Source organism: Budorcas taxicolor, chromosome 2 (assembly GCF_023091745.1).
Source record: "Budorcas taxicolor isolate Tak-1 chromosome 2, Takin1.1, whole genome shotgun sequence".
Lineage (NCBI taxonomy): Eukaryota > Metazoa > Chordata > Mammalia > Artiodactyla > Bovidae > Budorcas > Budorcas taxicolor.
Genome location: NC_068911.1, coordinates 106,649,046 through 106,662,941, shown reverse-complemented (window position 1 = coordinate 106,662,941; position 13,896 = coordinate 106,649,046). Strand labels below are relative to the sequence as shown.

At 37.0% G+C, this 13,896-nt stretch overlaps 1 protein-coding gene across 1 annotated transcript in view; it reads left to right on the top strand.

The window, feature by feature from the left end:
- The window catches only part of CCNT2 (cyclin T2), a 31,023-nt gene extending 26,641 nt beyond the window's left edge, over nt 1-4,382 (top strand). Inside the window, exons 8-9 of the mRNA XM_052663832.1 lie at nt 2,300-2,370; nt 2,850-4,382. Of these exons, the coding sequence (XP_052519792.1) occupies nt 2,300-2,370; nt 2,850-4,277 (1,499 nt within the window). The 3' untranslated portion in view covers nt 4,278-4,382. The remainder of the gene's footprint in view (nt 1-2,299; nt 2,371-2,849) is intronic.
- Nucleotides 4,383-13,896: the final 9,514 nt, after the last annotated feature.

The window sequence follows — 13,896 nt, the reverse complement described above, 5'->3', positions numbered from 1 at the left end:
GGCTTTGGAATGTGGTTTTCCATTAATATCTCAGATGCTTCTTTAAGGTAGAAATTTATTTAAGGGTCTGCACCCTTTTCTGTGAAGGGCCAAGTAGTAACTGTTTTAGGGTTTGTGGGCTATACTGTCTGTGCAACAAGACAACTCTGGCACCAGAGCTAGAAAGCAACCACAGGCAACTATTAAGTGTATAGCTGTGTTCTAGTAAATCTATTTACAAAAACAGGATACAGGTCATATTTGGCTCACTAGTGATAGTTTAAAGTTTACTCAGAGTAGTAGGAAATCTTCAGCGAGTTGAAATATAACATCTTCTAAAAACTAATGGGAACTTTTTATTTTCCCATTTGTGACTTGAAATTATCTGTGCCATCATCTTATTTTAGCAGTCAACAGGTAAGATAAAATAGTTGTCTTATCTATTGATAAATATGATAAGATATAAATAAGATAAAAACTTAATAGAAATAGTTTCTATACATGTCTCTAAAATAAAGTTTATAGAAAGCAAGTAATCTGCCTTTTATCCTGCTCTTAAATTGTAGGTAAAGTCTTTTTTGACACAACACGAGCCATCTAAATATCTCTTTGCTTCTATTCTGAAAAAGCTCAAGTTCATATTCATTTGAACATTGAATAGGAATCTTGGACACTTAACACATTGAAAATTTCAACATATTATGTAGCAGCCTTTTCTCTATTTTGATTACATTAAAAAGTAACAAAATTTCAGATGTTAAGAGTATCTGAATTTTACATTTAATGACTGTCACCAGAACAACATTGATTGTGTTTGGCCTACCTATAAGAGGGTTGTGGTGGGGCAGTTATTGATTAATAACAAACCCTCATGTGTTTTTTATAATGTGAATTTTCCTGAAGCTGAATCAGAATGATTTATTGTTAATTTTGGACCCAGGGGGATTATGTATCTGCTAGATTTACTACTATGTCCAAGTAGAAAAGTGTTTGTTTTTTTTTTAAGGAAGAAGTGGTAGTATAGGCATTAGACCTTTTTTTCATCTAAACTGAATCAAAAAGCTCCTGAGACTTTAGCAGGAACTAGTTGTCACAGATTATGAGCACACAATGATGCCAAATTTTTATCAGTCTCTTTATACTAAATTGGCATTAATAATATTACATGACATTCTCATGATATTATTAATACTTGTGTTGAGAGTGGCCAGTAACTTTATTAATAACACTATTTTTCTATGGAGTTGAAAACTAGAATTCATCTTAACCATACCACTTTGGAAAAGTGAATCATCTCTTATTTCATTATAATCCTAAATTTAAGAAGAAAAATTGTAGAAATGTGACCAGGGTGGTTTACTGAAATGTTAATAATGTGTTGATTGCTAGGAAGTTACAAGTATAGGTAAAGAAATTTTTTCATTTTAACTTTGAAATGGTTTTAAATTTAAAGAAACTGTGAAATGGTACAAAGTCTGTGCTGTTATACCCTGTACCCAGTTTCTCTAATATTAGCATCTTACATAATAATAACATCTAAGATCCCATGTTCCATTTAGTTGCCATGCCCCCCTTTAATCTCTTCCAATCTGTGGTAATTTTTCAATCTTTTCTTTCATGTCCTTAACACTTTGAAGAATAATGGTCAGTTATTTTATAAAATGTTCCTCAATTAGAGTTTGTCTGATGTTTTCCCATTGTTAAATTGAGGTTTTACATTTTGGGCAAGAATACCACAGAAATGAGTTGTCCTACTCAGTGCATTTCATCAAGGTATAGCAAGTTGATATGTTTTATTGCTGGTAATGCTAGTCATGATCACTTGGTTAGGGTCGTAAAGTTACTAATTTTCTCTTTGTAATTAATGTCTTGATTATACAAATATTCTCTTTTTTCCTTAAACTTTTGGGCACTGATTGTAAAGAATCTAATGATGGACCTTCCCCACCACAATAATTCCTGATATTTGCCTGATAGCAGTTTTCTGTTTGGGAGCAATTTTTTAAATGTGACTAAATTTTTCAGAGATTCTAAGTAAGCATTTAAAATCAGGGAGATGTGGGAGGAGGGGTTTTTGTTTGATTATTTTTGTTTGTTTGTTTGTTTTGGTTTTTTTTTTAATCAAAACAATTTTTTTTAAGATTCTTCTTTGAAAATACCAGTTCAAAGCTGTGTGTACTTCTGTATGTGCTGATGGTTGAATTAGGAAGGTGGTCATGAAGTAGATGAACTCTTGTGCTTTCTTTTTAATATTGCCCACTTGAGAGAATTCTAAATCTAAAGGCACCTTCTAAGTTTTAAATTTAAATTTTATTTTTAGAGCTAACACATGAGTTTCTACAAATATTGGAGAAAACGCCTAGTAGGTTGAAGAAGATTCGATACTGGAGGGTAAGAGAATTGACAGGGTTTATCAGAACATCAATTTGCTAATAATTTGAATTTTTATGGTTAAATATTCTTATTTCTAATATTTGAAGTAATTACAGTGTATCATAAGCTACATGCGCTCATAATTTATCCAACTACTGTGTCCAGTAGACTTTGCTATAAATATGGATTTCTTATTCTCATAGTGATTACTGTGGAAATAGTATCCTCACTTTACAAGAAGGGGAATTAAAGCTAGACAAGTTAAATTCCTCTCTCAGATGCTGGGCTGGAATTTATTCAGTATCTAATTTAAAGCCAATGCTTTCACTATATATAGTCTTATTTTATGGCTCTAAATAAGATGTTTATTTACTGGCAATAAAGTCCAACCCCAGGTGATTTTATTTTCATATATTTAATATAGAATTTTTATAAGCAAAGAAATTTCTATTAAATTCCTTTGCTGTCATTGTTTCTTTTGTGTTTTATTTAAATAGGCTAACCAGGCAGCTGGGAAACCAAAAGTAGATGGACAAGTATCAGAAACGCCTCTTCTGGGTTCATCTTTGGTCCAGAATTCCATGTTAGTAGATAGTGTTACTGGTGTGCCTACCAAACCAAGTTTTCAGAAACCATCTACATCAGCTTTCCCTGCACCAGTACCTCTAAATTCAGGAAATATTTCTGTTCAAGACAGCCATGCATCTGATAATTTGTCAGTGCTAGCAACAGGAATGCCAAGTACCTCATATGGTTTGTCATCACACCAAGAATGGCCTCAGCATCAAGAGTCGGCAAGGACAGAACAGATATATTCACAGAAACAGGAAACATCTTTGTCTGGTAGCCAGTACAACATCAACTTCAAGCAGGGACCTTCTGTATCATTGCATTCAGGATTACATCACAGACCTGACAAAATTTCTGATCATTCTTCTGTTAAGCAAGATTATACTCATAAAGCAGGGAGCAGTAAACACCACGGGCCAATTTCTGCTACTCCTGGAGTAATTCCTCAGAAAATGTCTTTAGATAAATACAGAGAAAAACGTAAGCTAGAAAGCCTTGATCTGGATGCAAGGGATCATTATATAGCTGCCCAGGTAGAACAGCAACACAAACATGTACAGTCTCAGGCAGCCAGCAGCAGTTCTGTGACTTCTCCCATTAAAATGAAAATTCCCATTACAAATGCTGAAAAACCTGAGAAATACATGGCAGAGAAGAAGGAAAAGAGTGGATCACTGAAATTACGGATTCCAATACCACCCACTGATAAAAGTGTCAGTAAAGAAGAACTGAAAATGAAAATAAAAGTTTCTTCCTCAGAAAGACACAGCTCTTCTGATGAAGGCAGTGGGAAGAGCAAGCATTCCAGCCCACATATTAGCAGGGACCATAAGGAGAAGCACAAGGAGCATCCTTCCAACCGCCACCACCCCAGCAGTCACAAGCATTCCCACTCATACAGTGGCAGCAGCAGTGGTGGCAGTAAACACAGTGCTGACGGAATACCGCCCACTGTTCTGAGGAGTCCTGTTGGCCTGAGCAGTGATGGCATTTCCTCTAGTTCCAGCTCTTCAAGGAAGAAGCTGCATATCAATGATGCATCTCACAACCATCACTCCAAAATGAGCAAAAGTTCCAAAAGTTCAGGTAGTTCATCTAGTTCTTCCTCCTCTGTTAAGCAGTATATATCCTCTCACAACTCTGTTTTTAACCATCCCTTACCCCCTCCTCCCCCTGTCACATACCAGGTGGGCTACGGACATCTCAGCACCCTCGTGAAACTGGACAAGAAGCCAGTGGAGACCAACGGTCCTGATGTCAATCACGAGTACAGTACAAACAGCCAGCATATGGACTACAAAGACACATTCGACATGCTGGACTCGCTGTTAAGTGCCCAAGGAATGAACATGTAATCATTTCTTTAGGTCAATTTTTCCTTTTCTTTTTTAATTTAAAAATTGTTAGAATGAAAAACTTCCTCCTGATCTAGCAGTGGTAACACCTGCTGTTACTACCACTGCTTCAATATTTGTAAGTGCTGCTTTATTCTTCATTCTGAAAAGAAGAGATTATAGTAAACAAGTCTTTATCTCCACATATGATAGTGTTATAAATACTGTAAAAGCATGGAAGGTGCAAAACTCAGTATTTCTACAATTGCAGCTAAGAACATTAGGGTGAATGGCTGGCTGCTTCTAGGAATATAAGATGCCTCAAGCATTCGTTTATTTATAATTTGAATACTGTAGCTATTTTTTGTTGTTGCTTGGCTTTTGAATGAGTGTAAATTGTTTTCTTTTGTGTATTTATACTTGTATGTATGATTTGCATGTTTCACTGATAAAGGGATAAAACAGTATACTGACAACTGTTTACAAGAAGGTGGAGAAAAATGTACATACATTTTTGTATGTTTAGATATTACCATAAATACTCAGGATTGGAGCTGCTTGTAAGTATAACAATATACAAAATAACTTTATTTTATCTTGTCAGAGTCCATCACTAATCTAAAACAAAGGTGGCACTTTTTCATGTTAACCTTAAACTCTAGGCCTTACTGGAAGCCACTGAAGGGGGACACTTCACTACCGGATGGGTATGCAGTGCCGCAGATGGTTGTTTTCTCCATGAGGCACTGATTCTGCCTTCAGAGGTTCTGACCAGACTGGCTGCTGAAAGAGCCCCTGAATTTCTGAAGGCTTGAAGAGGAAAAAATAAAGTTTACATACTCTTGATGTGAAGTGCATTTAAGTGTTTGTTGGCTTGTTGCAGTACTATAAACACAGAGGTGTTCATAATGGTTATGTAGATTACTGTGATTTGAAAACTAAATTCACAAAAACTTACATTAGTGCAGAATTAGTAAGTTTTTTTCTTAAAGAACTTTAACACTACATATTTTAACCATAAACAGAATCGCTTTTCCTTCGGCATTCAGAATGACACCATGTTCTTAAACATACCCCTCCCTTGAAGTGTGTTTGTGTGTGATGCCATATTTCTTTTTCAGGTAAATGCAGTCTTCCTTATAAAAATGAAATTAAACCTATTGCTCTCTCAGTTGTTTTATATTCTAACAATAAATAAACAAAAAAGGTCACTGACTGTGCATTGTACCTGTATTTATATCTTACGGTTGTTAACAGGAAGCTCTCTGAGGGGAAGAAAAAAGGTAAGCCTCCAGATAAAACAGCTAGTGGAGGTTTTCCATTTGTTTGCACATCTCAGTATATTCCTGTTGAGGTCAAGTTTGCACAGTCTTCTGACTTCTGAGCAAATGATAGACTTTAACTTGTTTAAAATTTGTCTTAAATGCCAGTAACGTGGCTCTGGTTTATCAGCTAATCTTCAATTCTGTGGTAAATCTTTGAGCTGTTGAGTATCTTTGAGATGGGTTGAATTCAACTTCTGTTGAACTGAAAACTGTCTTAATTTTTTCCTCTATGTATATGAATTATTTTTGTTACAAAGCCACTGATATGTGCACAATTGTAATTTTACTCAAGTATGTTGCAGTTGTAAATATTAGAGTTTAATCTTGTGCTCTACTTTTATTTAGCAATTACCTGATTTGCCGATAGCTTTATAATTTTTTTTTAAGATAATTATTCATTATTTTGTCAATGTTATTTGAATTTAGGATACTAGGAGTCTCTTTCTAGGGACTTTGCTTAGCTAGCATGTCCTAACTTTGTTCTTGTCTTGCATAACTTTAGTAATCTTTGTCATTACATGTAACTTTGTTGCTCTGTATGGCATATTATTGTATCCATAAACATGGTAATTTTGATACAGTTATACTTTTACAGTGGTACATAATCCAAGGACTAGTATAGAATTAAGAAGAGTGCAAGATGAGGGAGGGAAGGGTTTTTTTTGTTCTTGGTAATTTAGATGTGAAACCTCTACGGAGCTATCATGTGAAATGATACTGGGTGGTTGTGCTACTGTATAATGGGGATGATAATACCAGGAATTTTAATAAGATTTTGTAAAGAATATCCAGAAAAGTAGTGAACTTATTTTCAGTATGACATAGAAAACAATGTGAATATTTAAGGTCTGTGACTATACTTAAACTTCACTAAGAATTTGCAGAATTGTTTTGAGATGTGAGAATAAAGGTAATTTTGTTGAATTTTTTGGTGCTAATGATGGACAGTTAAAAAGGTAGCTAGTGTATATTGTTATGGGGAAGTACTTATTAGTTACTTCCAAAATTGATAATGCTATGTATTCACTTTTCACTCTGTAAATGTAATTCTTTACAATGACTTTATTTATTAAAGGGCAGACAGTTGTAATTTTTACAGGGTTGTGTGAGCTATTCAAACTCTTTAACTTCTAAACAGGATATTAGCTTCTAAAACCACAGTGGGGATAAAATATGGAAATTCTTTTAAGTTTCATTTCCATTAAATGAGAACCCTTATAATTCATCTTGCCATGAATTTGACCATCTCGTTTGCATAAAATAGTTCATCAGCCTGGTCCCAGTAGGCTCAACCAAAGAAAAAGACTCCAATGAATGGACATTATTACTGAGTCTTCTTGTAAGTAGCCATAAATAAACCAAAATAGTATCAAATTTAGGTATGAAATTCCACATGTGCAAAGTACTGTTAAGGTGATACATTTTTGATGAGATTTTTTAAAATATTTGAACTATTAAAAACCGTTATCTTTAAACATCCTATAAAAGAGTGATTCATTTTGCAGTTGTGTTTTCCTTAGATCAGAGATCATTGATTTGTTACCTTTATGCAGAAGCATATTACATAGAAAGGCTTTACTTCTACCTCTTTGAACTAATTTTTTGATATTGAGCTGTGCCCCTAAATATTTGCCTTAGCTGGTTTAAAATACACTGTTTTCAGAGCCAAAGCAAAGGAGTGGTTTTTTCACAGAAACATTCTCAGAGGCAGACATTATCCCAGAAAACCGGTGGAAGCATCTTTTAGTGGTAAGACCTTGCAAAATGTCCTAGTTCCTTTTTTTTTCTTTAATAAACGCTGAGGTTCATTTTTTGTTGCAGGTATTTAAATACTGAAAAGCCATGTAGTCACCCCAAGGTTTATCTTTGGAAACAGTACAAGTGCATCTAGATCTCTGTGTATGCAGATTCATTCTTGTTAGAGTTCTTAAGAATCAAAATTTCTACCATGATAAATGGTTTCATGCAAAATGTCATAAGGGGTGCTTACATTACTTTGTGCAAACATAATTATGTAGGATATGATATTTCCTGGCCTATCTACTTTGAACTAAAGAAATGACTAGTTAAGGTCAATTTCAGTTAATCAGATTTGAAATGTGTTTGTTACCAAATGTCCTGCCTTAAAAGCATTTTAAGCACATATTTTTGGTTATATTTGAGAACTTAAATTATTTTTATTCCTTAACTAATCTAAAGATTAGTCTTAACTAATAAACCACTGCATATATATGCATGACTGTTACATACTCTTTAGGTAGTACCCTTGGTTGGTTAGATTTTTTTAGGGTTTTACATTTACTATGGAAATAGTTTTAAAAAACATGGTAATATCTCTAAGGGAAGATCGTTCTGTCAAGATATTTCACCATTCCCAAGTTTTATCTAAACAGAAAAGCAATTTTTTGTGACCTACTACTGGCTTAAATAGCTAGGTGATTTTTAAGATCTTCGCTGAGAAAGATCATAGCTTTTGTTACAAAGAATTCTTTATTCAGCAGTCTCTGCTTACTTGGAAGGCAGTAGGATTTCCTAACTACATTTATCCAGAAAAATGATTAAGTCCCACAAGTGAGAAAAACTTGGTGACAAACGCTAATTTCATGGACCAGTTTGTTTGTTAGGCTAGTTTAGGAGTTTCTGGATTGGAGAAGCAGCGCATTCTGCCCCGTCCTTCTCAGGTGTCAGATTACAGTACCAGTGCATTAATTTGAGGATTCACAACTAATAACCTGAAAATTTTTTTCCTGTAAGCCAAATAGTCAGAAGTTTGTCTTGGTAAGAGAAGTTTGCCTCTGAAACATCTGTATTCCAAGCATTTTAGGTCTGATACTATGCATCCATTTTTTATTCTGCAATGTTAATTTGGGCACAGCCACCTTTTGCTTCTATGACTCCTCTTCTGTTCATTTACCAGTATGTGTTCTGCTTCAAGTTTCTTAAGGTAGCTTGCTAAATAAGCAAGATACATTGGAAGGTTGTGTGGCTAGGAGTAATTCTGGTCTCTCAAAAGTGACTTACCCTGTTCTCCTGTGATCCATTAATCGCAAAAGTAAATTCTGAGGGCTGATTTCCTTTATTTCCAAGTTTGGGGGAGAAATCTCACTTAAAACCTGTTTAGTGGTTGATTTAACTTGATTTGCCTATTGTTAATGAGTACATTCTTTTGTTTTTTAAGTTGTGTTTTTCAAGCAGTTTCACCCACCTAGTTTGAAAAACTTATGTACTCATTTGTTGGCAGCAATAATTGGGATTTCATTTTGTGAATGTACTCAGAACCCCCAAGGACTATTGAACAGGATGTTTGCCAATAGAAAATCTAAAACAAGAATTTGTGTATATGGCATGAATTCAATTAGACATTGAATTTCATCTCAATATCTATTACAAGGAATTATTAATAAAGTTTGTTTATTGACAACATAAATCCAAGGCTCCAACATGTCTTGTTAATATAAATCAGAAATAACTTCCTGGGAGATGTGTGAAATGAGATCTCTAATATAAAAGTTAGTCTTTCGTTGAGTGACTTAATGTATCATCAAGGAGTGTGTGGCCACGAGGATCAGATTGTCCATATTCCAGTCTCAGCCCCATCACTTAATGGCTGGTGTCTGGGTAAATGTCTTGACTTTGTGCCTTGATTTCCTAATCTACAAAATGTCAGCAATAGTACCTATTCATTGCAATGTGAGGCTTAAGATTAACGGATGGTGTTGAAGAGCATCCATTAGAAGCAGGCTGTAGATAATTCAGGAAACTGGTAAAGGCCAGGCCAGGTGCAGTAAACTTGTGTGTTAGACAGTGCAGGCCTATGGTTTACAGAATTTGAGTTGTTCATTCTGACTCATACTTTGGTATTTTCTTGTGTGCCTTCTTGCATCACCTCCACAATTAGTCATGTGAAATTTAATCATAAATTGCTCTACCCTTGCTGCTCTTCCCAACCCCTTTCCCCTCCACACTGGTTTTCCTGCACTTAATACTTGAAAGAAATTGGAAGCCTGCAGTGCCTTTCATAAAAGAGAACTAGGATAGAAAAGTTAATTTCTCTAACAGGCATTTTAAACCTAAATATAAAATAAATGTCTTGAAATCACATTAGATTTGTCTTTATTTCATGTTGATAACACCAGTAAGGAGTGAAAGTCACTTAGTGGTGTCCAACTCTGCAACCCCATGGACTATACTGTCCATGGAATTCTCCAGGCCAGAATACTAGAGTGGGTAGCCTTTCCCTTCTCCAGGGGATCTTCCCAGCCCAGGAATCGAACCCAGGTCTCCTGCATTGCAGGCAGATTCTTTACCAGTTGAGTCACAAGGAATAAGGAGCCAGTAAGGAGTAAGGGTTTGTTGTTTTGTGTTTTTTTAAGAATATAATAAATTACGAGTTTTATTTAAGAACATAAAGTCAGAAATTCCCCTTAACCAAAGTTAGTAATCTCATTTAGCAATTAACCCTACTTAATTGTTCCTTCACTTCCCCACCCCCAGACCCCTGCTGCTTTTAGTACAATGGAGAAAATTGTTCATTTTTGTTTCAGGTCTTGTATATGACCTACCTGTTCCCTCCCCCACAACACTACCTCCCAAAGCAATGTAGAGCTTCACTAAATGAGGGTTTTTAATCGTACTGCCATGAAATTAACAGGCTTATTGAGACCTTAACCAGTGTCCAGGCATATCCCCAAGATCAGTTTTCTTTAGTCTTTCAAAGTCATAGGAACAATTGCTTTAGAGACAAGTCAGCCGTGGATTTTCACAAGTTCAGAGTCATAACAGTACGAGTGCTACAGCTCTTCATCAGGGCTGTATATGTAGTTCAGCTTTTCACAGCACAGTGCTGTACACAAAACTCTTGTTAACGATCAATGAAGATACAGACTGCCTACACCCAGTATTTTCAAGTGGAGTCACCTGGAAAGCTTTTTTAAGACAAGTTGCTTTAGTTACATAGCTGCTTTCAGCTGAATACTTGGAAGTACACCAGGTAAGAGGAATAAAGATGGCCTGGTACATGATGGGAGGCTTTTCATGGTCTTTTTAAGTGGCTTTTTATATTGGAAATAGTACACTAAAGGCCCAGGACTGTTACATTGGTCAAGCAGGAGAGTGTGGATAAAGTAGGCAGAATCCTGCACGTCCTCCAACCCTGTACTCTAGTGCTCTGGCTTTTCCACAGTCGCAACTCTCCTAATTCAGCCATTGAAAAGCGTCCACAGCGTAAGAGCTAGAATAAGGTGAAGTTAAGGAGGTTCTAGAGTTGGAACTACATTTAGGATTTTACTTGGGAAGTTAAATTTCCTTTGGTTGAGCTTAAGACCCGTTCAGTATGTAATGAGATTCGCTTCTGAACATGCTTGAAAACAGGTGGTGTGCCTGGTCACAAGGGGATATAGGCATAGAAGGAAATGCAGTGTTGCTAAATGAAAAATGAGAAGCTTTTGAGACCAATTAAGTCATCAGAATCATTGTACTGGTGAATTTATCAGCATCTCGAGGTGTTTTTTTTTTTTTTTCGAGTAGTAATTAACTGATTTCATTCATAAACTACAAATCTGGGAGGCAGCAGGGAAAAGACTAAAGTCAGATCTGGGTAGCAGCCCCAAGTCACTCACCAGTTGGATGACCTTGAGGAAGTTAACGTGCTTCTGAGCCCTACTTTCTGTTAATAAAATCAGACTACCACCAACCCAGACAGCCAGAATTAAATGATGTGCCTTCCACTGTCGAGCTCAACGAATGCTTGCCCTCCCAGCCTTCACCTTTCTGAAATCCCAGTCTTCTTTCAGGACCTCTACCTCCTAAAGGGAGCAGTAATATAAGCTTAATTTCAACATTATTAAATGACAAAACACAAACTCTTAGGATCAAGACTTGCCTATTAAAAATGTACACATTTTGAAGGTTCTGTTAAATTAGTGTTCAGTGTTTTCCTGTATGGGAAGAGGGGTAGGTTTATTAACACCAACTTTGTGTGTCCTTTGCTGTGATCTGTATACATAGTATAAACATTTCTTAGTCCCTGCCCTTTCTTCATCGGAGAAGGCAATGGCACCCCACTCCAGTACTCTTGCCTGGAAAATCCCATGGACGGAGGAGCCTGGTGGGCTGCAGTCCATGGGGTCACTAAGAGTCGGACACAACTGAGTGACTTCACTTTCACTTTTCACTTTCATGCATTGGAGGAGGAAATGGCAACCCACTCTGGTGTTCTTGCCTGGAGAATCCCAGGGATGGGGGAGCCTGGTGGGCTGCCGTCTATGGGGTCACACAGAGTCAAACACGACTGAAGTGACTTAGCAGTAGCAGCCCTTTCTTCATAGGGTTTTTATAGTTAATTGCTCCCAAGTCAGATATAATCATTCAGACTGTAAAGAATGCTAAATCCCATACGAAGATTTAAAAAACCCTACTTAAGATGATTTTGATACACAAGTGAAATACGCAAAGTATCCCTTCAGTTTTTATCATATGTGAGGGAAGAACCCTACAAACCAGAGAGAGAAGGAAGGTATAGCCTCAAAGAACCTTCTAAACATGTTGGCCAAAGTAAGCTCTTAACTCAGCTGGACCGTGTTTCACATATCTCAACTTCTCAAGAAGCAGCTTGATTTTGACAAAGCTTCACAACTGGTGAGTCTAGGATTCCCCTCAAGTTAGCTTGTAGTTAAAACATCTTCAAATGATACCAGCTAGTAAATATCTGTAGACCTAGCTTAAGACAATAAGTGTCAATGAAATGTAGATGAATGGAGTCACAGCAAACTTTATCAAGAAGCCCACCAACTTAAGACTAATAATTCTGACAACTTGTCCCCATTCACTTTTGCAAGGTTTTCTCAGTGTCCTGGAAAGAAGAGTGACGTTAGCAGGGATGTCCTTCCATCAGGTGACGTGAGCAAAATGTCTTAGAAAAAAGTTTATATGCTGACCCACTCTCCCCTTATCAGATCAATGAGCTTTTATCCCACCAGCTGGCTTATATTCAGCTAGTTCTCAGTGCAGTAATGATTATATTAACTCTGTAAACAAGTGAAGACCTCAAATCAGTACAAAGCACAGGGAAGGCAGCCTGAGGGTTATGGAGCCCACCTTGTAGAGCCCAGCTTCTTGTAGGTGGGAACTTAGGAGGAGTTGGGGGACCCTCTGGCAATGAAAGGCCAAGACCCTTAGCTCTTCCTGTCAATGTTGAGGCCCCTGTAATCTCCAGGGTTAAGACTGCTGACTACAAAATCTGAGCCTAGTGCCTTTCTCCTCCTCTACCTTCTCACCTTCCTTCACTCTCCTTTGTAAGAATTAAATAAGTGCCTTTGCCCACCAAGCAAGAAAATACTTTTTTATACAATTTATTTTGAGCTAATGACATTAGAATTAACAGGCCAAAAAATAGAAGGAAATAGCATATAAAGCAAGAGAATTTGTAGTTCCTGGATAAAGCTGTAAACACTGGAATTTTTCTCTTTTTTTACTGTTTAAGACAATTTGCTCATCAGTTCAGTCGCTCAGTCGTATCCGACTCTTTGCAACCCCATGAATCGCAGCATGCCAGGCCTCGCTGTCCATCACCAACTCCCTGAGTCTACTCAAACTCGTGTCCAACGAGTCGGTGATGCCATCCAGCCATCTCATCCTCTGTCGTCCCCTTTTCCTCCTGCCCCCAATCCCTCCCAGCATCAGGGTCGTTTCCAATGAGTCAACTCTTTGCATGAGGTGGCCAAAGTATTGGAGTTTCAGCTTTAGCATCAGTCTTTCCAATGAACACCCAGGACTGATCTCCTTTAGGATGGACTGGTTGGATCTGCTTGCAGTCCAAGGGACTCTCAAGAGTCTTCTCCAACTCCACAGTTCAAAAGCATCAATTCTTTGGCACTCAGCTTTCTTCACAGTCCAACTCCCACATCCATACATGACCACTGGAAAAACCATAGCCTTGACTAGACAGACCTTTGTTGGCAAAGTAATGTCTCTGCTTTTGAATATGCTATCTAGGTTGGTCATAACTTTCCTTCCAGGGAGTAAGCATCTTTTAATTTCATGGCGGCAGTCACCATCTGCAGTGATTTTGGAGCCCAAAAAAATAAAGTCTGACAGTTTCCACTGTTTTCCCATCTATTTCCCAATTTGCTCATATACATGGGCAGTTTTGCCTGAAGCTAGAGAAGGCTAACTTGTAACTACAATTTTTCAGTTAGTGACATTGCAGGATCTGGTTAAATTGGATTAGATTGACTTTCGAGTCCCTAAACCATCATTTCCACACTGAAACAGTAACAAAGTATCTGTAGTGGAGCTGGGAAAGTCCTGATGTCTGT